This window comes from Archocentrus centrarchus, chromosome 15 (genome assembly GCF_007364275.1).
Source record: "Archocentrus centrarchus isolate MPI-CPG fArcCen1 chromosome 15, fArcCen1, whole genome shotgun sequence".
Taxonomy (NCBI): Eukaryota; Metazoa; Chordata; class Actinopteri; order Cichliformes; family Cichlidae; genus Archocentrus; species Archocentrus centrarchus.
In genome coordinates, this window is record NC_044360.1 from 25,865,403 (window position 1) to 25,892,519 (window position 27,117).

The window sequence follows — 27,117 nt, forward strand, 5'->3', positions numbered from 1 at the left end:
AACCATATATACACACACAAATAAATAAGAAGAATAAAAATAAAAATAAGTAATTCACACTATACACTATACTCTATATACTATACACTATACACACTTTTACATGGAATTATAGATTATAATATTTACATTGTGCAATAATAGTCCAGTTAGGGCTCAGAGTTGAGCAGACGGATGGCTTGTGGGTAAAAACTCTTCTTCGACCTTTCAGTCTTAGTCCTCTGGCAGTGGCAACGCCGGCCTGATGGGAGCAGGGAGAAGAGAGACTGTCCGGGGTGGCTGGGCTGTTTTAGGATCTTCATGGCCCTCAGCCTGCACTGCTTGGTGTAAATGTCCTGCAGGTTGGGGAGGGTGGTTCTGATGGTCCGTTTGGCTGAACAAACCACCCTTTTTAGAGCCATGAAGTCCTGCTTAGTGCAGTTTCCCATCCAGGTGGTGATGCTCCCATGCATGATGCTCTCGATGGTGCAGGTGTAAAAGTTCCTGCGCACCTTGAGTGGAAGCTTGAAGTCTCAGCCGTCTGAGGAGGTAGAGACGCTGTCTGGCCTTCTTCACAGTGATGTTAATGTGATGAGTCCAGGACAGGTCCTGTGAGATGGTCACTCCCAGGTATTTGAAAGTGTCCACTCTTTCCACCTCAGCACCACTGATGACAAGTGGATGACTGCTGCTTCCTGCTGAAGTCCACAATCAGGTCCTTCGTTTTGCTGACGTTGAGCATGCATATATATATATACACATACACACACACACACACACACACACACACACACACACACACACACACACACACACACACACACACACACACACACACTGCTGGAAAAAAAAAAGGGAACACTCAAATAACACATCCTAGATCTGAATGAATGAAATATTCTCATTGAATACTTTGTTCTGTACAAAGTTGAATGTGCTGACAACAAAATCACACAAAAATCATCAATGGAAATCAAATTTATTAACCAATGGAGGCCTGGATTTGGAGTCACACACAAAATTAAAGTGGAAAAACACACTACAGGCTGATCCAACTTTGATGTAATGTCCTTAAAACAAGTCAAAATGAGGCTCAGTATTGTGTGTGGCCTCCACGTGCCTGTATGACCTCCCTACAATGCCTGGGCATGGTCCTGATAAGGTGGCGGATGGTCTCCTGAGGGATCTCCTTCCAGACCTGGACTAAGGCATCCACCAACTCCTGGACAGTCTGTGGTGCAATGATGTCCCAGATGTGCTCAATCGGATTCAGGTCTGGGGAACGGGTGGGCCAGTCCATAGCTTCAGTGCCTTCATCTTGCAGGAACTGCTGACACACTCCAGCCACATGAGGTCTAGCATTGTCCTGCATTAGGAAGAACCCGGGGCCAACCGCACCAGCATATGGTCTCGCAAGGGGTCTGAGGATCTCATCTCGGTACCTAATGGCAGTCATGCTATCTCTGGCAAGCACATGGAGGGCTGTCAGCCCTCCAAAGAAATGCCACCCCACACCATTACTGACCCACTGCCAAACCGGTCATGCTGAAGTTGCAGGCAGCAGATCTCTCTCTACGGCGTCTCCAGACTCTGTCACGTCTGTCACATGTGCTCAGTGTGAACCTGCTTTCATCTGTGAAGAGCACAGGGCGCCAGTGGCGAATTTGGCAATCCTGGTGTTCCCTGGCAAATGCCAAGCATCCTGCACGGTGTTGGGCTGTGAGCACCACCCCCATCTGTGGATGTCGGGCCCTCATACCATCCTCATGGAGTCACTTTCTAACTGTTTGTGCAGACACATGCACATTTGAGGCCTGCTGGAGATCATTTTGCAGGGCTCTGGCAGTGCTGCTCCTGTTCCTCATTGCACAAAGGCGGAGGTAGTGGTTTTGCTGCTGGGCTGTTGCCCTCCTACGGCCTCCTCCATGTCTCCTGGTGTACTGGCCTGTCTCCTGGTAGTGCTTCCAGCCTCTGGACACTACGCTGACAGACACAGCAAACCTTCTTGCCACAGCTCGCATTGATGTGCCATCCTGGATGAGCTGCAGTACCTGAGCCACTTGTGTGGGTTGTAGAGTCTGTCTCATGCTACCACAAGTGTGAAAGCACCACCAACATTCAAAAGTGACATATATATATATATATATATATATATATATATATATATATATATATATATATATATATATATATATATATATATATATATATATATATATATATATATATGTTACAAGCTTACATCATATTAGCAGCATATTGTGTCATAATCCTTTAATATATCATAAACTGAATGGGCTTCTAATATAAAATAATTTTAGATGGACCTTTTTTTTGTGCATCCATGTATTTCCACAGCAGTTCCAGAAATTTCTCTCTGGTGCGATGATTTCAATGCCTCAACTGAGCCCTGAGCTGACCGTGGTCCTGAAAAAAGATAAATCTTCTGTTTCACACAGAGAACGCCTTGACACACGCGCGCACACACACACACACACACACACATACACACACACACACACACACACACACACACACACACACACACACACACACACACACACACACACACACACACACACACACGTGTTAAGAGTGACAGAGAATGGCGCTTTGCCGAAAACCACAAGTGGCATTCAGCAAAGGTTAATCATGCTTAGCGTTTCAGATGGCTACTGTGTAGATGGTATTTAGCAGGATTAACAAATATGTAGACAGTTCAGCAGACAACAGTTGTAGTTTTTGCTTTGAGCAGCTTAAGTATTTGCATATGAAATATTAAAAAGATAGAATTAGACTACTACACACCCACCCAAAAAACAAAATTAATATTGCACTGATATTTTCATGTAGGTTTTTATTTTATACATAATTCAATATAATCTTTTAAGTTCAGCAACTTTCAAATCATGGGCTTTGTTGCTTTCTCAGAGATAGAGATATCATTTTTAATAAATGTGATGATTCAATCCCTCAAGTACAGTGTGACCTCTGCTATCTCAAGGTGTGCTCTTTGTGTTTATGCAATGTGACATAAAGAATGAATTTAAAACCTTAAAGTGCCTTCCCTCAGGTCACTGCATTCTTAAAGTGCTGTCATACAAATCAGGTCTTTCTTTTATTAATTTCAAGTGCAGTTTTCCAGATTGCCAAGCATCTACAGCAATATTCTTTGTAGTAGAAAAAACCAGCAGAGTGCAGATACATCTAAAGTTGTCACACAGAGGACTAAGCACAGCACGCACAGTGCAAGAGGACAGGCTTTTACTTAAAAAAGTGTTTCATTGTGGATAGTTTCACTGCACAGAACTGAGTCGTTGAATTTGAAATAATTTTATCACATAATGAACATCCTGTCTTTTCAGATTTTTTTGGTTATGAAACATTGTTATGCAATGTCTAAAATAAGCACAGGGCAGTGCAGTTTGGAATGCAATCTGTGCTCACATTTAGATTACAGCAAATCCTGCTTCTATAAGACTGAAGAGATTAGAAAGGACTGTAAAAATCATTTTAATTCAAATTTTTTTTGATATTATAATGTCTTTTCCACAGCATAAACAAATGTAATTAACATATTCTCTTGATTTGGTTTAATTTGTGACCCTGACTTGGAAATATATCCTTTCTGCTGCAAACAAAAAAGGGACTACTGACACTGTTGAAATGAGAGGGAGCAGTGCAGCCTGAGTACGTACTGTCACCATCAGTCACAGAGCGACATACATCTTTTTTGGACATACTGCTAAGATCTCACTGACAAGTATTTGTACTGGCTTATTTGTACTATCTGCCTTTTGAACCCAGCTGTGGTGAATAAGGGATATAAAAATAAAATAAATTAAAAAAAAATATGTATATTTTTTAGAACTTCACCGGAATGTGAACAGTGTGTGTGATGAGCTCAGAAATCTAGAGGAGGAGGACGCATCAGTTGCTGTTCAGCATAAAAATGTAACTGATTTTTTTTTTTCTCTTTTTGTTTGTGGGCATTGTGACATTGTTACTAAAACTAAACTGTTCCTTTTAACAGTATTACATTTACTGAACGCTTAGCTCAGTACAGCCTAATATTCCTTTGTTTCACTGCATAGACAAAACTTATTTGAATTTACAGTGCAAAAGTTTATGGCTAGTATTTCACATGAGGCAAACTACTGTTGGGGTAGCCAATTCTTACATCTACCTCAGACACACATTAAAGAACATTAAGTGCAACAGCATCTAAGATTTAGCTAGCTAGGTAAATTTGCTGTCTCTATAATCCAGTGCAGCCATGTGTCATATTCCTCTAGTAGAGGGAAAAAGTCTGTCTCACACTATCTAACCAATCTCTGAAATTCTAACAGTCTAAAAAATGTCTCACTGTGTCATACAATTATTTTTAGCATCCTATATTTCATTAACTATCAGAAAGCTAATGTTAGCAAGCTACTGCAGAATCAAGTCTTGTCTCTTGGTCACCAAAATTTGTATCTGTGAGTAATTTTTTTTGAGTTGCCAGTAAATATGGAATGAAGAAGCAGAAATAAAGTCCATAAATGTCACAGACATATAGCTTAACAGATGCAATTCATTCCGGTAAAGATGGAGAAGTTACTGACAACCATCAGGAGTGCGTGAACCCTACAGCAAGCACTGCTAAGTTTGATCTGTGTGTATATATATCAATACGGGGCGATAATGATCGCTTGTTTGTATAAAACATTTGATGTCTCATGTTGTTTTGTGATCTGTTATTAAAAAGAGAGAATGTGATGGAATAAACATTCATAAAGATGGAATGATACACCATTTGTGTACAGGATAAAAAGCTATAGATTTTTGTTCCAAATATGGATAAATGGATAAAATCGTGGTTACAAATTCAGTGTACGAGACCTGTTTTATCACAACAAAATATGTGTGAATGTATCTTGTTAAATAAATGTTTTAAAATTCTTTCTTCAACTGCATAAGGCTGGTATTCCTCTACTTCATGAGATCTATGAACCCATCAACCCCACGTGCAACTGTATTATTTTTATGTAACTTAATTTCAGAACACACTTACAACTGATGTAGGATCTGAAAATACGTGGATAATTTACTCAATCATAGAGCTTGATGGTTACCATGAAAGGAGTAAAAACAATTAAAACAACGGTAAATTCATAGGCCTTTCATTCCTATGAAGCTTTTGGGTTTAGTGGGGAGAAACATGTTTCTTTGGATATAGCCCAGGGCTCTTCAACTCCAGGCCTCGAGAGCCCCTGTCCTGCAGGTTTTAGATGTTTCTCTGCTTCAGCACACCTGAGTCAAATATAGAAGTCATTAGCAGGACTCTGGAGAACCTGACTGCATACTGAGGAGGTAATTCAGCCATTTGACTCAGGTGTGTTGGATCAGGGACACATCTAAAACCTGCAGGACAGGGGCTCTCGAGGCCTGGAGTTGAAGAGCCCTGATATAGCCTGTACTGATGAAAAGCTGCTATAGATCCACTCATGAGCAAAATAAAAACATGTGATTATACTGTATGAGTTAAAACAATAGTTTATTTATCCGTAACAAAATGAAAATTAAACATCAGGCTGTAGATTTAAATCAAATGCAGGACTGTTGTATGGGATGTTGTGGGAGTAGTATTGGCCTGATGGGGGAGAGGCGCTGATGTAGATCTGTTAGTGTGTGATTAGATAATAGTGGATGTCACAACAAGTGGACTACTGTTGGTGTTGATAGGGTTTGGGGTGGGGGTAGTTGTTGATCTGGGTGGATGAGGTTTTCTGAGTTATCTCCTTCTCCAGTCTGTGGGATTTTGTATCGCTTAGAGTCCATTTTTGCTTAATCTGTATATCGGTGAACTTTATTGGGACAAACTTGTAAAGTGTGTATAAGGATGGAAGGAACCTGCAGCAATAATGTTTTCAGAGCGCTCAATATTTTGATTTTTGCATACATAAACATCAGAAGCGTGTGTGTGATGCTGTTAATTTCATCTCCTAGTTTTAAGTAACGCAATTCAATACAAAGATTTTACTCATAAAAACATCGCCTGGTAGCTAATCCTAACGGTTATTCATGATTTCATAGTAGATGTGAGATGTGCAACGCTAGTTTGAGTAAAACTTTGAGCATCCTTTCAAGTGTGCTGTTAGTTAGAATATAGTTGAAGCTTTTCTCTTATTCAGGGCTTTAAACTAAAACCAGATAGGAGTGTTATGCAAACTGTGGAAATGAACAAAATACTTTGTGTGGCTACACATCCACTAGTCCTGTGTCCCCAAGTTGGAATTTGTGAAATGGATGCTGTGATAATCTACAGATATATTATGAACATATCTATTCAAACAAAACATCTAAAGTCTTTATGGATCAACCACCAGATGAATAGATGGGTAATTATCTTTTAAGAATAATGTTGATAACACCAGTGATAACAGTTGATAACTGCAGCAGTGCTGAAGTACAAAGATGCTTTAACACCTTTAGGATTTATGAGCAGCTGTGTGTGGACTTTTTTCCTTTTAAGCTCAATGACCCATCTGTAACACACAACAGAAATACAAAAATATATAAATACATTACAACCTGCGTGTGCGTGGGTGGAAAAAGTGTTGTTGTACCACGCAACATGCTTTTCTTTGTGCTGTTTTGTAAACAAAGGTTAATGAGACAGATACAATAACACAATATGATTGTGTCTTATATCGTTGGTATCAACTAATCTGTGTATGGACAACAAAATTTTTTGGATGAAGCTGGGAAATAGCTGCAGAAATGTCCTAAAAGCTAATTCAGCGACGGTTTTGTTTACGACCGTCTGAACTGTCACATTAAAAAAAAAAAAAAAGACAGGGGTGGTTGTGACTTTAGTGGGGGGGTCCCACCGAAAAGGTCTTACAGGTTTTATGACACTTGTGTGTGTGTGTGTGATAAGTTTTTCTGTTAAGCCCGATCCACGTGTCCTCCTAAGAGTGTTATACTTAGGAAACGTAAATAAAAAATACACATGCGTTGTAATTTGCCCATCTTTGCTAGGCTACATCTCACCTCTAACTATATGCTGTGTTTTCAAAAACATGGTTGCGGGGATATGACGTTATAGCTGTGCGATGGATGCTGCCTGAGTCTTAGGCCGCATGTTCTCTTAAAAGCGAGTGTAGACACAACACTCAGGCTGTTGTTAGAAAGATCAAATCTATAGTTAGTTTGGCATTTTTACATTGACAGAGATGCTCTTCATCTATTTGGGGCACATAAAGGTGTGAGAACAACTCAGTTTCTACAGACTCAGGCCACTCACTCTGTTCTTTTCAGCTCTTTAAACGGCTCACACTGTGAGAATAGGGATAGGCTTTTTAGTGGATCCAATCTAGACATGTGGAATTATTATATAACCTATGGTGCTGAAAGCTGGTATAAATACCTGAAAGCTGGAAAAAATAAAACCGATGATCATTCCAATTTAGTGAAAAAGTTGTTTAAGTTTATTTATCCAAAGCAAAGATAGGCTTAACCATCAGGTTGTGGATTTAAATAATACATGGGAGTGATGGATGGCCATAGGAGGTAATACAGAAGATTGTGGTATTGAGCATGTATCATTCACTGCACACAATGGTTAAAGTGTGTGGTAACACATATCTTTAATGATTAAAGGGTCTTCTAACAGTCCTTAGTGTTTTAGGAAAATAGCTGTGCTCACGTTGTCATTCAGCTCCACCTGTCAGGGTTCTTGTCGAGCTTACAATGATCAAAAACAACGGTGAATTATAAAATAGTGGCATATGAAGTTATTGCTTCTTTTATGAATTAAAAAAAAAACATTTTACAGCTCACATGCCAGAGACTTTGTTGTTTAGATGATTATTAGGGTGTACACTATACAGGTAATACTATTCTAAACCTGTGATGCTTTACTTCATGTTCTGACTTTATCGAGTCAAACTTATAACGCTGTTAGAAAAGGATGATGAGAACCTAATGCAATAATGCTTTTCACAGAGCCAATGGGTTTATTATGGTTGAATAAAAAACAGAGTATTCAGAAGTTTTAACTTTGGATTTTAAAAACAGAAACTAAAGTAGTTCAGACCCTGGTAGTTGGGGATGAATGGTTAAAGTATACATGACTGTGAGGTCACCTAATGGACCTCATGTGAGAGCAGACTCCTTTGGTCTCTTTGTGACTGCAAATTAGTGTCAGCTTGTGTTTTAAGAAAATGCAGATGTGATAACAGAAATACAAGAAGGCTTTAAGAACTCTTAGATAGGAAAATACACACCTATTGCTTTAACCATAGTTTTTTGCTTGGACATGGTATGTGATGTTTTGAATGAAAAGATGTTTAAATATATATTTTTGAAGAGACCTCTCTAGTTGGACATGATGGGGTTTTTGTTTGTGCTTCCCTATATATGACTGTGATCAGGATTATTTTATGCACTGTGTTTTTCCGTGATCACGCTGATACATACATGACTACTTTATGAGGTGGCGCCAGTCAACTTGGTCATCCGGTGACGCACCTTCAAAAGTCCCTCTGTGTATGAGCACTGCCCCCACAGGCCTGTACAGTAGGCACTAGGCATGATGGGCACATCACTCTGGAACAGGGTAAATCTGGACTCATCAGACCACATGACCTCCTTCCATTGCTCCAGAGTCCAATCTTTATGCTCCCTAGCAAATTGAAGCCTTTTTTTCCGGTTAGTCTCACTGAGGTTTGCTGAGGTTTTCTTAAGGCTACACAGCTGTTCAGTCCCAATCCCTTGAGTTCCCTTCGCATTGTGCCTGTGGAAATGCTCTTACTTTCACTATTAAACATAACCCTGAGTGCTACTGTTGTTTTTCTTCGATTTGATTTCACCAAACGTTTAAGTGATCGGCAATCACGATCATTTAAGATTTTTTTCCGACCACATTTCTTCGATGGGTCCCCACTATCCTCCCAGTTTTTAATAATGAATTGGACAGTTCTTAACCCAATTTTAGTAGTTTCTGCAATCTCCTTAGATGTGTTCTCTGCTTGATGCATGCCAATGATTTGACCCTTCTCAAACAGACTGACATCTTTTCCACCACCACGCGATGTGTCTTTTGACATGGTTGTTTAAGAAATGAGAAGCAACTCATTGCACCGGTCGGGGTTAAATAACTTGTTGCCAGCTGCCATGCAGTAATTATCCAATAGGAGGCTCGTACCTGTTTGCTTAGTTAAATCCAGGTGGCGACTTTTTTTTTGGCCAGGCAGTGTAACTCAACCATACATGTCAGTGGCATACATGAGCAAAGCTAAAAAGCTAGTTTCTCCAGTCTTTCTGTCAATAGTTCCTTCATGTACTACAATATAAATGGTTATTTAGAACTTATATCACTCCTGTAAAACTTCACCATTTCAACTCAAATAATTCTGATGTTTGTATTAAATGTAATGCAGATAAGGGTACTCTTTTTCATTGTATGTGGCAATGTACAATTCTTCAAACCTTTTGGAAGGAAGTCACTATGTTTATTTCTCGTTTAACTGAACAGGTTGTGCCAATGGACTGTAAACTTTGTTTATTACACATTTTTCCTGAAGGTTTTAAAGGACAAACAAAGAGAAGGAAGCTTGTTAGTTTTTGCCTTTTACAGGCTAAACATGTGATTGCTCTAAACTGGAAGGACTCAGAAAGACCTAAGATAAATCAATGGATTAAACTAATGTGTAATAACCTGGCACTGGAAAAACTGACTTACATAGCCAAAGGGACACTTAAAGACTTCAAACACATCTGGTTACTCTTTCTAAATTTTGTTAAACAAAGTGACATGCAATCTTAATTATATAATTTTGTTAACAATGTGAGCTCCTTTTGTTTGTTTTTGTTTTTAATTTTGTTATAATTTTGTTTTTATTTCTTGTTTTGTCTGTCATTATAATAGAAGAAAATTCCAATAAAAATATTTGTGAAAAAAGGGAATAAACACATGAAAATCAAAAAAAAAAAAAAAAAAAAATAGTTCCTTCATGTCTTATTGTCATTATCCAAATTTTTTCTCCTGAAATAATCAGTTTTTTTTTTTTTTTGCTTGGAAAATGCTTAAACACTTTCCCCTGTGTTTGTTTTGTTTATGGCTAGCAGATGGAGACGAGGCACTTTCACACTATACCATTCAGGTGTGGGTGGATCTAAAAGTGCACTGATAAGCCCCGTTGTCAGCAGCATTAGCTACCCCCTGTTGGTCCTTTAAATCTTCACAGAACTGTGTATCTTCCTGAGGAATGCCTTAAGCATCAGAATGCTGCCAAGATAACACTTAATTAACCAGCTGCTGACAGTCGCTTTCATGTTGAGTAACAAACAAGTGGCAACCTCAGAGAGTAAACAAATGAAGCCAATGCAGAAGTACCAATAAGTTCAATTATCCATAAGCACCTATGCCCAACTTTACAGCATCAAAAAGCGTCTTTTCAGCCTGGTACAAAAAATTGATTTTAGCCTCTTTGAAATAAAAATGTTAGATAAAGTATTTTGACTGTATATAGTTAGAGCAGCAGCTAGACATTTATTCAGAGCTCCCCTGGCATTATTGTCGTTCTAGGAGGAACTGGCTAAATTTGGCCCCAGTGGCTTGATTGTTTAAAGCACAGGATGTATATAGTGGATATGCAGGAGACTTTTGAATGGCTTGAAAGGTGAGAGGTTGGTGACAGCAACACTCATGAAACATGGCAGGATGAAATAACATGTGACCTTATGAAACAGAAGTGGCTTGGAATAACATTAAGGGGGAAATTACACTTTTTGAAAGAAAGTGCTATGAAAGGGAAAAGTAATTAAAGAATGACTCAGTAAGTCAGACAGCGTTTGAAGTTTAAGAGCTCGTACTGTATTAACTAAGACCATTTCATTCTGTGAGCGGGAAATAAACCTTTAACTATCTTTTACTTATTATTTTGGTACGTCTGTTTTTGTAACTTCCTCCTGTTTACTAAGAACATTGGAACTACTTTAGTTAAAAGCAGTCAGAAATAAACTTCCCTTCTGAGATACGCTCTTAATTCCCAAGCTGTCTCACACGAACAACACCCATCTGAAACATTTTAGCCTCCAATTCTCTGTAATCAAGGTCAGTAATGCCCTACTAAAACATTCTGCTAAATTACTTTCAAATATGTGTTTCCCATGTGATTCTTTCTGAAATCCAGTCAAAGATAACAGGAGGCTTCGGCAGCTCGGCAGCACGGGATTGTGAAGTCACAGCGTTGCTTCTGTTTGTGCTCTTATTATCTATGCAGTGCAGTTAAAAAAAAGTAGCCACTCACTTTATCAGAACACAGCATATGGACACGTTGTACACTCAGTGGCCACTTCATTAGCTATATCTGTTCATTTGCTTGTTAATGCAAACATCGATTCTGCGTTTAGGCATGCGCACATGCGGGCATCGAAATGGGGAATAAAGGTGATTTAAGTGACTTTGAGTGTGGCATGGTTGTTGGTGCCAGATGGGCATGAGTATTTCAGAAACTGTTGATCCACTGGGATTTTCCTACACAGCCATCTCTATCGTTTACAGAAAATGATCTGAAAAAGAGAAACTATTCAGTTCAATTCAGTTTTATTTATATAGCACTAAATCACAACAAGTCACCTCCAGGCGCTTTATATTTTAAGGTAAAAAAATAATACAGAGAAAATCCACTGAGCAGCAGTTCTCCGGACAAAAATGCCAGACGTCAGCGAAGAGAACAAACAGACTGTTTCAAGCTAAAAGGAAGGCAACAGTAACTCAAATAACAACCAAGGTACGCAGAAGAACATCTCTGAACGCACAACACATCGAACCTTTAAGCAGATGGGCTACAGCAGCAGAGGACCATACCGGGTGCCACTCCTGTTAACTAAAAACAGCAAACTGAGGCTACAGTTCACACATGCTCACCAAGATTGGACTACAGAAGAGTGGAAAAACGTTATCAACAGTTTCAATGGTAACAGTTCATGCTGCTTGGTTGTGCTGTAATGGTGTGGGAGTATCTTCTTGGCACACTCTGGGCCCCTTAGTACCAAATGAAGATCATTTAAACAGCACAACCCTCTTGTTGCTGACCCTGTCTGTCCCTTTATGACTACATGTACCCATCTTCTAATGGCTGTTTCTGGAAGGACAACACATCATGTCACAAAGCTCAAACTGGCTTCTTGAACATGACAATGGGTTCACTACAGTCAAATAGTCTGCACAGTCACCAGAGCTCAACCCTAGAGAGCAGGAGATTTGCATCATGGATGTGCAGATGACAAACCTGCAGTAACTGAAGAATGTTTCCAACACCTTGTTGAATCTATGCCTGAAAGCACTGAGGCAGTTCTGAAGGCAAAATGAGGTTCACCTGATACTAGAAAGGTGTACCTAATGAAGTGGTTGGTGAGTGTGTGCAACATGTAGTATGTGGTGGTATAACATGTAGAAGTGGGCCTCGGTATACTGAGAGAAACCTGAAAAAGAAATCAGACAAGCTTTTGGTGGTGTAACATTGTTTTTGTATCTATGAGGCAAAACTCTGTTTTCACAGCTATGATTCATCATATAGTTTGCATTCAGTGTTCCATTTTATTCTATTTTAGGTCCCATCTTATTTTAATGAGGTGTTCCTAAAAATTATTTGGTTTAATGTCTGTTTGTTGCTTAGCTGACATTTTTTAGGCTCTACTCAAAATCTCAGACTTCAGAAGTCTTGAAAGGCCGGCCTGTCGAGAAAATGTTCCTGTTTTAAATACTCTTGGAGGGAAGAAATGGGAGACAAAACTGAGTTGCAAAACTTTTGGTAAATTTATGTGCACAGATTAGGAGAGGAAGCAACAAATAAAGAGCGAGGAGACTTTACGTCAGTGTGTGTCCTCCTCCACAGGAAGCTTTCTGCAGCCCACAACCCTAGATCGGAAATTCTATTTTTGTAGGTTTGCCACATCACGACATGCAGGAAGACATGCTTTAGAGGTTTATTTGGAAGCGTTGTTTCAATCAGGCCTGACCACATTGTTTTATAACAGGAACTCATTGTAATTAGGGTTTTCTTTAAAGACTCAGGGCCTAATAAATAAAATGTGGAAGTGGAAGGAAACCAAATTGGTTTAGAGTTTATGTAAGTAAGGAGAGAGTGGTTTTGCTTCTTAGTCTAAAGCTTAACAATTGTAATTGCATTGCAACCACATAATTGTACAACTGTAAGCGTGGACGTCACTTAACACTAACATTCAATAGACGGCTGACGTGTTTAGGATATTACTCAGTCCATTGTCTAACATGATAAAGTTGATTTTATGGCTGAAGAGAAGAAAAGCAGCGATAGAAACATGGCACACACTGCCCTCTACAGACCGTGGACGTCTTTTTATAAACTGTAATGCACACATCAAACATATTGTGAAGGGTGTCTATGAAACACTGAGTCAAAAGTTACTAACTGATACGTAACCTGAAAATCAAGGAAATGCAACAAATTCACAGCTTGTCTTTCCCTTTCAGCTGCCATCCAGGATGCTGTGATTTCACTGGTCATGGGCAAACCTGTATTAGAGGGCCAATGTTAAATGGACAGAAAGAGAACAGGGAACGCAGGCATGTATCAGAAATATTGTAGATCAGGCTCAGCACCTTAAACCTGTGATATATATATATATATATATATATATATATATATATATATATATATATATATATATATATATATATATATATATATATATATATATATATATATATATATATATATATATATATATATATATATTTATTTTTAAATAACTGCTGCTGCTGGTTCCAAGACCCCACAATCACCATTCGAAACACTGAGCAAACACTCAGAGTGCTGCCTTCATCAGGTGTTTCCTGTAGGTGCTTATGGCGCACAATGATAGGGAGTTCATGGATTCAGTGCTGTAAAATTAGCCTGAGCTTGAAATGGTATGGAAAACATCTTGTCTGGTTCCTGTACCAAAGAAGTCAGTCACCATCAGAGCTTAATGACTATGGACCAGCTGCCCTCTCAATGTGTGATGAAGGTGTTGGAGAGGCTCGTTTTGGCCCACCTGAGACCGCAGGTGAAAACACCTCTCGACCTTCTGGAGCTTCCATTTAGACCAGATCAGGTGGTGGATGACCTACTCATCCTATGCTGACTCCCACGAGAGAGGCTGTGCTCTGTCTGACTCGATGATGAGCAGTACAGGAGTTCCACAAAGGTCTGTGCTTTCTCCATTCCTGTTCACGTCATACACCTCAGACTTTCAGTATAATTCCAGGTCACGCCGCCTACAGAAATACTCTGGCGAGCACAGTGTACTTTCTTGTGTGTACTTTCTTGCGGTTGGCTGAGGAAGCAACATCTGAGCTGAATAAAATGATTAACAAGCCTGGCTCTGTGATTGGCTGCAAAACTGGACACTTTTGAAACTGTGGTGGAGAGGAGGTCACTGAAAAACCTATTATCCATCATTGAATGGATCACCCTCTGCACCACTTACAGAGCACTTTCTGTAAAAGACTGATTCAGCTCTGCTGCCACAAGAATTAGAATAACATATTTTGTCATATTATATTCTGTTAATGAGCTATGTGCCATTCTACTTATTTAAACATTTTTTTAATATGTTTGTGTTTAACTTAATTTGTAACTACTTTAGCAATAGAGTTTCCTAACACTGGGACAAATAGAGACTCTCATCTTTATTTATCTTATGTTAGGTCCAGGACTTGGCTTTTTGAAAAATGAATTTTCTTCTTTTTCATCAGAATGTTGTGTTGTTGCATCAGCCAACCTCTATCAAGCTTAAGGTCGTGGATTGAGGTCTTGACATTCTCTTGGAAGAGCTCTTGATACAATTTTGAAATCATTGTTCACTCTGTCTTTGGGAGACATCCAGGCCATGAGGCAGCATCAGCCAACATGCCCCATCCTCTCTGCCTTACAGTCAGAGTGATATTTCAGTGTTGGTGTGCAGTGCCGTTTCCCCCTCCACAGATACTGCTCAGCTTTTCTCTCATTGATCCAAAGAACATCTTCCCACGACTGCTGTGGGACATCCAGGTGGCCTTTTGTGTGACAAAATTGGTTTTTTAGTTAAGTTGTAGAAATCTGTGCAGGTTCTTTTGCACCTCTTTCAGGATTGCATGTTGTGTTCTTGGTGTGATCTTTACAGGATGCCTAATCCTAGGGAAAGTAGCAACTATCTTGACTTTCCTCCATATGCAGACAGTTTTACTGCAGATTGATGAATACCCAGGTCTTTAAAATGTATTTGGAACTGTTTAAAGCATTGGGTATCTCTGTAATGCTTCTTCTTAATTACATGCTTCTGAAATTGTCTTCATGTGCCCCAGATTCAACCACTTCATCACAGTGGATCTTCTGACCAAATGACTTTAAATGAGCTTGGAGCAGTCAGCTGCCAGGGACAATGGAGACAGTGAGTGAGCACATTGTTTGGTATCCACAGTATACTCAGTGCTCTCCCGTGTGCTCATACAGTATCCCTGAATTTGTGTGCTCCATCCTAGGATGGCTGGATTCCCTGAATTGGGAATTTGTTTGTCCAAATGTTATGTTCAGGTGTTTTCAAGATTCCATGTGAAAACAACATGGAAGATATAAGCCACTTAACACTGACCTACGAATCATTCTAGCAGTCACCTAACTCAAGGGATGAACCACTGCTGTTACAGACAACTTAGCAAAGAACCAATTTTAAATTTTATCTTTTGGCATTTTGTTACTGGCAGCCTGTCATGAAGCACATCATTTGTTCCCATTTATTTAGTTGAATCTAACTAACTAAATCTGATGAACAGTATCTGTAAGTCATCCCCATAAGTAATAGGAAAAAAAAAAACAGGAAAGGACTGACGCAGGACCTGAGAGATGCCGTGGAAAACATTATGCTGCCTGTGACATCGTTCAGCATCACAGCTTTGGTGGTGGGACAGTGATGGTCTGAGGAGGCATATCCATGGAGGGATGTACAGACCTCTACAGGCTAGGCAACAGCACCCTGACTGCCATTAGGTATCAGGATGAAATCCTTGGACCCACTGTCAGACCCTACGCTGGTGCAGTGGGTCCTGGGTTCCTCCGGGTGCACAGCAATGCCCAGAGCATGCAGGGAGTTCCTGGAGGATGAGGAATTGATACCATCGACTGTCCCCCACATTTGCCTGACCCAAATCCAATAGAACCCCTCTGGGACATCATGTTTCGATCCATCTGACACCACCAGGTTGCACCGTCTGCCCAGGAGCTCATGATCAGTGATGCCCTGGTTCAGATCTGGGAGGAGATCCCCCCCGGACACCATCTGTCGTCTCATTAGGAGTGCATACACTCATACACTTGCATGTAACATTAATAAAGCATTTCTTACCATGAGTGAAATATTTACTTCCCTCCACCATATTATTGTGTAGCTGCAGCATGGTTTCTGACTCGAGTTTTCCAGATGATTATTACGCCACATAATGCACAAAAAATCAGAAATGACTCCAAGTTGCAGTCATGCAAGCATCTTAATTTAGCAGTTACACTTTATATTGCAACAAATCCACTGGACAAGAATCAGTTTAACACAGGTTTATGTTTTATTTAAAACCATCACTTTAAGTGAAGAGCACTCTGTCCTCCATCCACAGAAGAGCATGTACTCTGCAAATACTGTACATCGTGACCTCTAGGGGAGTATATTTTTCTTCTTGTTTTACAATGACATTCATACAAACAAACAAACAAAAATAGTTTAGTGGAAAAACCTCCACAAAGCTACAGAAATGTCAACTTTCATGTCAACTACAAAATGATGTAAATCCCCTTTTGCTACTGCTGTTTAACTTATACTAATAGTCAAAATGGCTAAAGGCACAAAGTATTTGCACATAGTATTCCTAACATACTTTGGCTTAACTTAATACAAGACTTTTGGTGTGTAGCTAAATTACACAGTAACACTGGTGGGTACAGGGTGCAAACTGTGCCTTTAGGCAATTCACAAGAAGTTTCTTACCTGAAACATCTTGAAAAACAAATAAGAAAATTACAGCAGACCAGGCATATTGCACAATGCGTACTATGCTTCAAAGTGCTGTGCCAATCTCATCAAGACTCTTCAAATTAAAAGCAAGATTTTTTTTTTCTTCGTTGTGTTCTGATCTGGCAAAACACACAGTAATATCTTCTCTCTACTTCCTCCAAAATGACAAAATCTTGAAAAAGCCATCATCTGTCAAAGCACGGAGCAGCGCAGGAGTAGTGCATGCTGACTTGGAAAGCCCTGCTGGGAATGTTAGACTTTGGCTCCAGTGAGGTGGTGATGGTTTGGGTGTTGATGTTCTGGGGGCCGTTAGGAGCCTGCAGGCTGGCAGTGGAGTGGCTGAGGTAGGAGGCAGGCCTGTGGCCAGGGGCCGGGCCCGGCTGCGGAGGCTGCTGAGAGTACTGCACACTTGGCTGGTTGAGGTACTGGGCTGAGGTGTGGTAAACTGTCTGACCCTGCTGCTGCTGCTGGTTCGGCTGCTGACACTTTTGCTTGTTGGCTTCTTTGACATCACTGTCATGTGCACTGGGGAAAGAAGGGACAAAGAGTTGCAGTGTTGATTAATGACAAGAATCAATGCTGCATACTGTGTACTGATGTGAGTCTCTTGTGTGTGTAATGTGAAATGTATATGCTGCTGTCTGCTTCTACTGTGTTTTGGCTCTTTTATTTTAGCGTGCCATAGTGAGTTATCAATATGAAACAAAGGAAAAACTAACCCTCAGCATCTAACTGTCCTTAGCCATTTTAATTAATCATGTTCAGCATTCACATTCAGCATGTACACAAGTCAACTTCATGTGAGCTGAAGGTTAGATACGCACATGAGTAGTTTCTCTGCGCATGGGATCAGGGTCTCCCATGTGTAGCCCGTGAGGCGCTGCAGTCGGGGTGGCCATGTAGGGGACAGGTGGAGGATCAGGCGTGAGGCGGCCACACACGCAGCAGCCACCAGTGAGGGCGCAAAACACAAAAATGCGTGATCTGAGGAGACAAAACAGAGTTTAAAACCGAGATTTGATGCAGCATTTAATTTTATTGCTCTTCATGAAACTGCATTTATGAAACTGGCCAAGAAAGCTCAAAGAACAAATTTTGTGGGTGGACAAGGTTATTTTCCACTTGCATTTTCTCACCATCCAAATCCAGTGTGTGGGCATACATGTGGTATTTAAAAAAAAAAAAAAAAAAAGATATGCAGTTATTGGGACAGTACTAAAATAATTTAAATCCAGTCTGTGAGGATACAAGAAAGCAGAAAAAACAAATGTTATTTTTTCATCAGAATCAAAACTGTGGTTAAAGTTGAGGTATCAGTGCTACATAAATGTTGGCTCAATATTAAAATACTAATGAAACCTCAAAGTGTGATGACAGTAATGTTGGAATAACATTGATTTATACACTCACTGGCCACTTCATCAGATAGACCTGTTCCGCTGCTTGTTAGCGCTAATATTGAATCATCCAATCACATGGCATCAACCCAATGCATTTAGGCATATAGATATGCATCAGAGCAGGGAAACAAAGGTGATTTATGTGACTTTGAATGTGGCACGGTTGTTGGTGCCAGATGGCCTGATCTGAGTATTTCAGAAACTGCTGATCTGCTGGGATTTTTCTGCACAACCATCTCTCAGGTTCACAGAGAATGATATGAAAAACAATGTAGCAGAGCGGGAGGTTCACATTGTAAATGTACAGCAGACAAATCTGCAGCAACTGTGTGATGCTATCACCTCAACATGGACCAAAATCTCTGAGGATTGTTTCCAGCACCTTGTCGAATCTGTGCTACAAAGACTTAAGGCAGTCCTGAAGGCAAAAGCGGGTCCAACCCAGTAAAGCCAGATAAAACCTAATGTCTAAGGTTAAATATATTATATTCTAACATTCCATTGATCTTCAGTCATGATGTCAGTGCTGTTGCAATACTAACAGGCCGCAAAAGTGTCATTGTCTGATTTTTACACTGATTCAATTAAATTAGTCTTTTGAAATGCTAATTAAGCTGATCTTTAGTGGTGTTTCAACAGTGTTTCAATATAAATAGAGGGTGCAAAAGTGATTGATCAACACATTAATCAACGCTGATTTAATTAAATTTAGGTTGATCGAGGAATGCTGATTTAACAGATTCACCTACTGTTTGCTATCTGAGTAGGCTCTGAGGATCTTGTGATCACTGGAAATCAGTCTTATCAGTTCCACTGGAATCTGATAGCACTGAGAGGTAAGACTACACTGTGCAAATACATCCAAAAATGCACTGTACCTTGCAAGGAAACCTCCAGGAAATAATCGACATATTTGGCCATGTACAGTTTAGTCTTTTCCAGGCATGTCATAGGCCAGCCATCATGCAGATCTCCCTCATGGACCGCAATAGAGAGGCAGTAGTCTATGAAATGAGCAGCTGTAGGGAGGTACAGGTTCCACTGGAAAGTTTCCAACAGGAGCAGCTCCATGTGTAGTAAACCCTGCTTGGTCAGGACCAGGTTCATGGAGCTCATGCAACCCAAGTTGTTAAGGGTTTCCAGCTTTGGCACCCGGTCCTCCCTTTCCTCAAACTTACCTGTAGCGAAAAATAATCTGTCACACCAGTGTGGACACTTAATAGTCAGATGTAGAAAAGTGAAGTCAGCTGCACACTTACTGGCCAAAAGAAGACACGAGAGCGAGATCATATGAAGCTGCTGCACCGTGACATCATAGCGGTCCATGAAGAGGTCCAGGAGGTAGACGGCCAGGTGCCTGGCTGCAGGACACAGCCTGAAGCGGTTGCTGACGATGGCTATGAGGTATATGAGGCTATGAAGTATCGTCTCAAATTGAGCTGAGGGGACTGACCTTTGAAGGAAGGTAGCTTGAGCTCCTATGGGACAACGTGTTTGAGATCTCAGAGAGACATGCAGCTTTCATTGAATCTAAATTGTAGTTTGGGTTTATTCTGCTATACTAAATTTATTCTGAAAGCAATTCAAAGCAGGCAAAGACAAATTCACGTCAGTGAAAATAAAGAATCAATAATGTTTTTCAAAGTAACTCAAATTTCATTATTTTTAATGTTTGTTTTACACTGCTGTTTCAGTATAAAAATCTGAACCAGCATGACACAAGGAGATGACGTTAAGTGTGAAGGATGACACTTAAAAGGGAATTTTTTTTTTTTCAAAGTTGTTGCATTGTTTCCATTTTAGCAGCCACCACATACTATATATTACTCACTTTGTATCGCAGCGCCTGGTATATATCTGCAGCAAGTTGTCCTTTCCACCATTGGTCCTCCAGCTCCATTTAACAGAGTGCTTTGGAAACCTCATGAAGGCAAAATATCGTGAAGACAGTTAATCAACTAAAACGTGTCTCTGAAACTGTAAGCGCATAGAGAGAAAAAAAAAAAAAACTTTGACGAAAAAAAGGACACTTTAAATCTCCTCACAATGTTCACCACAGCGGATCACAAGTGGGCGCCGCGATGTCAAGCGTGTCTCTTTCATTATGTTTTATTATTTTTTTAATTTGAGAATTTTAAAATAAACGATACTGCTAAAGAAGCCAAAGCGGAGACTCACCCACTAAGCACATGTAGTGAATATTACGGGCAGTTTCACTGAAGTAAACTTCAACTCAAACTAGCCGGACAACCTCTGCTCGCACTCATTGTTGTAGCTGGAGAGAATGTGCAGCAAACACTACTGGTGCGTTCAAGTGCTGTTCGAAAAGTTGCCACCCCGTGAACAACCAATTGAAAGACAGCCGAGAAGCCAGAAAAGTGTTTAGACAGCGAAAAGCAGAAAACTGGTGACGAAATACTCACTACACTGCAACCCAAAAGACGGAGTTCATGTCCCATAAAGTACAACAGTTTTTTTTTTTTTTTATAAAGGTCATTATTCAACATTTTGTTATAATGTCTAGTTTTAATACAGAAAACGAGTATTTACGTCTGAAGTTCTTTTTGTCAGCGGAAACTTCTAAATTGAGCGAGAATTTTTCGATTAGCACTTCAAAGCATCACTCCACTCTCGTTAACAGAGATGCACAGGTTGCAGCCAATTACAAATAAGTAACAACTGTCAACATCCAATCACTGCAAATCTGGCTTAGCTACTACCTATATCAGGCAATACCCAACAACTGGAATCTCATGAGGTAATTTGTGCCCAGAACTCGATATTGTGGTCTATATAAGCTAACTATATTGAATTCTAAAAGATTAAAACAGGCTAAACACAGCAAACTATTAAAAAAAAGTTAGTTAGCAACTTCTTATTCATTTTTTGTACTCTCCAAATTTTCAGGTAACCAATACAGCTGCGTCCACACTGGAAGGGATTTGATTGAAGCTGACAGTTGGTCCAGTTGATGAAATACATTAGATGTGACCCTCTAATACAGTGATTCTCAAAGTGCAGCTCGGGGCCCCCTGGTGGGCCGTGAAGGTACTGCAGGTGGGACGCAGTAATAACAGAAATTCAGTTTGAAATTACTCACAAATATGTGCATTTACATATTTATTTATATAGTGAATTTAAACTGGTAATAGGAGGTGGTTAGTTTGTGATATTTACTCATTACTCTGACCTAAATTTACTGCAATTGTATTGAAGTTTGTGTCCCAGTGGCAAGTGGGTCACATATTGGCATTAGCACTTTAAATATAACTGGGTAGCATTAGTAATTCATAGCCAACAGCCTGTGTTTCTGTTTTTGTTTCTCTTGTATTTTGATTAGTGTGAAGATTTAAAATTGGGTGGACCTCATGGGATTTTCTGGTTTTTAAGTGGGCCACAGCACTCCTGAAAGTAGGGGGACCCCAAGTGCTGACAGACTTTAACCTATAGTGGTGTCAGTGAGCCCTCAAACACTAATGTGAAAGTTTTGCAGTGACAGTAACACTTGACTTCCCTAAGGGGGCCCCACATGACTCCACTCCCTCCCTTCGATAGTGGCCAGAGGTGCTGCCATCAGGTGCCACCAGGCAAGGTAGGCAATTGCTTGGGGCCCCAGACCAGTGTGGGGGCCCCTGAGGCATGAGAAACTTTATACTGCAGCAGTGGGAATGTGCAAAGTTTGCAGTGACAGTAGAGGAGACCTGGCCTCCCTAATGGGCCCATTATATTTGCTACATTGGCCATGACAGTGATGTCGTAACAACTCTGTGCCATTTATACCAGTGCTGAGGGTGTGAGTATTCTCCTGTTGCCACTCACACAAAACCTCCACATCAGTACTGGTATAAAGGCGGAGAAGCCAAAACTGGAAGCAAAGTACACAGCTGAAAATATAAAGGGAACACTCAAATAACACATCCTAGATCTGAATGAATGAAATATTCTCATTGAATACTTTGTTCTGTACAAAGTTGAATGTGCTGACAACAAAATCACACAAAAATCATCAATGGAAATCAAATTTATTAACCAATGGAGGCCTGGATTTGGAGTCACACACAAAATTAAAGTGGAAAAACACACTGCAGGCTGATCCAACTTTGATGTAATGTCCTTAAAACAAGTCAAAATGAGGCTCAGTATTGTGTGTGGCCTCCACGTGCCTGTATGACCTCCCTACAATGCCTGGGCATGCTCCTGATGAGGTGGCGGATGGTCTCCTGAGGGATCTCCTCCCAGACCTGGACCAAAGCATCCGCCAACTCCTGGACAGTCTGTGGTGCAATGTGACATTGGTGATGGAGCGAGACATGATGTCCCAGATGTGCTCAATCGGATTCAGGTCTGGGGAACGGGCGGGCCAGTCCATAGCTTCAGTGCCTTCATCTTGCAGGAACTGCTGACACACTCCAGCCACATGAGGTCTAGCATTGTCCTGCAATAGGAGGAACCCAGGGCCAACCGCACCAGCATATGGTCTCACAAGGGGTCTGAGGATCTTATCTCGGTACCTAATGGCAGTCATGCTACCTCTGGCAAGCACATGGAGGGCCAAACGATCATGCTGAAGGATGTTGCAGGCAGCAGATCGCTCTCCACGGCATCTCCAGACTCTGTCACATGTGTTCAGTGTGAACCTGCTTTCATCTGTGAAGAGCACAGGGCGCCAGTGGCGAATTTGCCAATCCTGGTGTTCTCTGGCAAATGGCAAGTGTCCTGCACGGTGTTGGGCTGTGAGCACAACCCCCATCTGTGGATGTCGGGCCCTCATACCATCCTCATGGAGTGGGTTTCTAACCGTTTGTGCAGACACATGCACTTTTGCACACAGAAGTTTGATTTACTTGGAGTTATATTGTGTTGTTTAAGTGTTCCCTTTATTTTTTTGAGCAGTGTATTTGCAGGTTTTTCATAATCTTTTCATACTGTTGCAAACATCTCACTCTCTATAATTTGTGAATCTCTGCGCTTCTGCACTGATATGTCATTAAAATGGCAGTAAAACCCGTCACGATCGCACACTCGTGTCTCCAACCCGGCGTCTTCGGCCAAAATGACACCAAAGCAGAGCTTGCTTCAGCAGATGTGTATGATGTCACTATTGGCATGTGGGTGCTGTTCGTGAGGGTGAGAACGGAGAGTACAATGGGTCCATATGGGGGCCCTGCATGATTCTGTTTAAACAAACTTAATAAAAGCAACAGAAGCCACTCAACAAATGAAGGGACAAAAAAAAGAAAAAAAAGGGAGGCAGAGAAAAAAAGCAAGACAGTTGTGAGTGGAGGAGATAGCCTAATAGTGATTAAATATAATGTGAAATAACTAAATGCTGCTAATGTATCCTGAACTGTGAGGAGAGACACTTGAATAACGTAACTTCCACTAATAGTAGTCCAGTGCATCCAGCTCTGTGGGCTGTGGAGTGACTGAATCGAGCACGTGCAGCAGAGAGTCAGAGTGGTGATGAACGCCGGTTGGGGGGGGCCTCCTGTAACTTTTTGCCTAGGGCACCAACAGACTCTAAAATTACGACTGCTTAATACCAGGCCATATGTCAATCAACAGTATCCCATGCTGTCACCTCAATTGCTTGCCTCTAAGTTGAGAGAGCCCACTCACTTTATGTCACCAGCATCTTTTTTTGCTCACAGTGGCTTGAATCTGCCGAATGCCCTTTGCTTTCTGAGGTCTCGAACTGCCTGCAGTGTGGATGCAAATTAAAAATAATATATATGATTAACTGCTTAATCTTTTCTATTTAACTGATTTCAAGATATAATTTCACTAATGACAGACAATAGGAGTAAAAGAATAAGAGTACCCCTGCGTTGCTTTATTCTTGCATCTTATATTAGTTTTAGCGTACCCCTGTCTGTTGTGTTTACCCTGTTTCCTCGCAGTAGCGCTGACCCAACTTCACCAGGGTGTTAGTTTTTAGACCAGATGATGCCGGTTTGTTCCTTTCTCTCATGAAAGTGAAAATGTCAAATGAAAGTAAAAACTTAAATAGTGAGCAAATCCACCGATGCAGCACCTTCAATGAATGAAACATGGTGCAAATCTGGAAAAAGCAACAACTGAATCCCTGTGTGTCTGCGTACACACCTGTGGTAACACATCTGAATCTGAACCTTTTCTTTGTTGCTACATTTACCCAACTCAGTTTGACCTACGCCCAGGTGACTCTGATCACCTCCTAACATTTACAGTAGAGGGACAGGATCGATATTTTTTTTGTATTTTTTTTAAATAAGCATTGTGTGCAGGCAACGTAATTCAGTCATTTTTGTAATGCAACTCCAAAATGGGTCAGTTTGTCCCTGAGGCACAGCACCATTTAATTTAACCCAAATAGGTTAAAGTGACATCAGCTCCCAGATCTCTTCAAGAGCAAAGGGACTTGTATATAATGCACTTTTCCAGGTTTTCCAGGCTAGCGGGAGAACCCATTTTAGCGATGATGCCGAGGGGAAATTGATTTTATATATGTAGATGAGTGCATTTGGGCAGCAATGCAGATTTTAGCTGGGGCCACAGAGCAATGTTGACTATTTTGAGCCACCAATGCCGGGAGCAAGATTTATCAGGTGACTCGGGAAGATCAAAGTAGTGTCGACCCCCCTGTGGCTCCCCAGGGGCTGTGATAATGATGCCGGTATGACTGACTGTGCCACACCCAGGCAATCAGTCTCAAATCTTCTCCTGTAAAAAACTGGAATAGTAACTTATAGACAGCCTTTTAAAGGTTAGCACTAACATCACGTAACATGAGCTTTTTTTTGTACTCTCTGGAGCACACCAAGTACAAATTCTACTATAAATATATCACGCTGCTTCCATGTTGCGCTTAAATAATGAAAAGAGCACTCAGGGTGCGTGGCTGCATGCAGGGGGTGAGTCTCACAAAGAGGATTGGTAATGTGAGCCACTCTGTGGTAGATGCTGCTGAGATGGTGGGAAGTCTTCTTTATAATGGATTGAAACTGTTTGTCAGGGGGAACAAATGGTGTCCTGGGAAGAGGGGTGCCTGTAGCCATTTTTTCAGGTTTTCTTCTTCTCTGTTGTGTCATGCAGCTCCTGGTTGGAGTGCAGCTGACAGCTATTGTCCTGCTCAGTAGTGTGACCGAGCCACTGCCGACGCTTTCAAAAAGCACATGGAGAGAAATGGCAGAGGAATGTAAACAATCTTTAAGTTATTGATCCTGTTCCCAGGTCTTCCCGGCATTGGTGGCTCAAAATAGCCAACGCTCCTCTGTAGCCCCAGCTAAACTCCACATTGCTGCCCAAATGCACTTTTACATTCTGTTAAGGGGGGGCATCATTCTGATGCTAAACATCTCGGCAGTCTTTTTAATCTGAAAGTGATTTCTGTCTAAGTAAAAGCTGAGCTTATCTTAGTTTTGTTGTTTTTTTTTTTTAGATCTTTCAATCCACACGATCTACGACACGCCACCTAATTCCAAAGGAAGAACGACACAGTTCACAAAGTTCCATGGATCGAGTCATGTAGGCAGTTTATAAAGTGTGAGTAGGTTCAACTCCTGAAGAGTCAGCACACTGTCCTGCACTCTCTGACTTAAAAGGTCAGCCAGTAAAAGATGGCACACTAATTTGTACCTACATTATATCACATATTAAATCCCCATTGTGATTACATGCTGTTAAAGAGTCTTATTAAAGATCACTGAAAGGTCACAAGTGTGAATGAATCTACAGCCTATCAAGCAGATACAATAAAGTCACGTTTGCCCCACTCAGGCCCAGCGGCCACATTTTATAGCTGTTATTGAACTATGAGGAGCCATTCACTGTGGATTAAATTTGTGAAGCTCTGCAGACTCTGAGGGCATAGCAGGCATAGTAGATGCAACCTGAACTTTCACTTCGTCAGTGTTTTCCAACATAATGGACTTTACATTGCGTGCTGTACTTGCCCAGAATAACATCAAGAAACATCTCCTACCTGCTTTAGTCGGAGAAAGGTCATCTCCAGTTCACAAGGGTCTGCTGATTAAATACCACAGGGTTTTATTTTGTATACAAAATCAATTCTCGAGATTATACTTACATTTTATAATATACTCTTTTTCTTTCAGTCACTGTTATTATGTATAAAACATAAATTTTAGGATCAAGACACATGGGTAATAGGAGCCTGTAACCACCAGCATGATTTAATAGGAATAATCAAAAAATTAAAAAACAGTTCTGATACCTGGAACAGAGACTGTGTAAGGTTGGGGGCGTGTCCAGAGGGAGACACGGGGTGGGATCAGAAACAGTTGCAACATGATTGGCCATCCATGTTGCCATTGGATTGCATGTTGCAAAGCTTATATTTACATATAAACATATTGTATGAGCGCTGATAATAACATTTATGACTATTTCAGTGAAACAGCTTACCGTCATACAATATGGGAACTGTGGGCTTAGTTTTCTGACTGAAGCAGCGGCCATGAGTTAATGTTATTATTTATTTTTTGCTGATAAAACAAATAGGTGTTTTCATATGCGCCTTCTTATATTTACACTATTTTGGGGGGTTGATAGTTTTCTGCTAGCAGAAGTAAATTATTAAAATAACGCTACATGGCCGCACTGAGAGCTGTTTTCCCATTAATGAGCTCGGTGTCTGTGCACAGCTGCAGGCCTGGGACAGCACGGAGGCACCCGGCTAAAG

The 27,117-nt window shown here is 40.6% G+C and overlaps 1 protein-coding gene across 1 annotated transcript; it reads right to left on the reverse strand.

Annotated features, from left to right (window-relative positions):
- Positions 1 to 16,804: 16,804 nt before the first annotated feature.
- ccnj (cyclin J) lies at positions 16,805 to 20,752 on the reverse strand. The gene is given in 7 exon segments (XM_030748515.1): positions 16,805 to 17,559; positions 17,859 to 18,018; positions 19,313 to 19,612; positions 19,694 to 19,838; positions 19,841 to 19,912; positions 20,266 to 20,355; positions 20,613 to 20,752. Coding segments are annotated over 6 exon segments (1,086 nt in total). The 5' UTR covers positions 20,335 to 20,355; positions 20,613 to 20,752; the 3' UTR covers positions 16,805 to 17,219.
- Between the last annotated feature and the right edge of the window lie 6,365 nt (positions 20,753 to 27,117).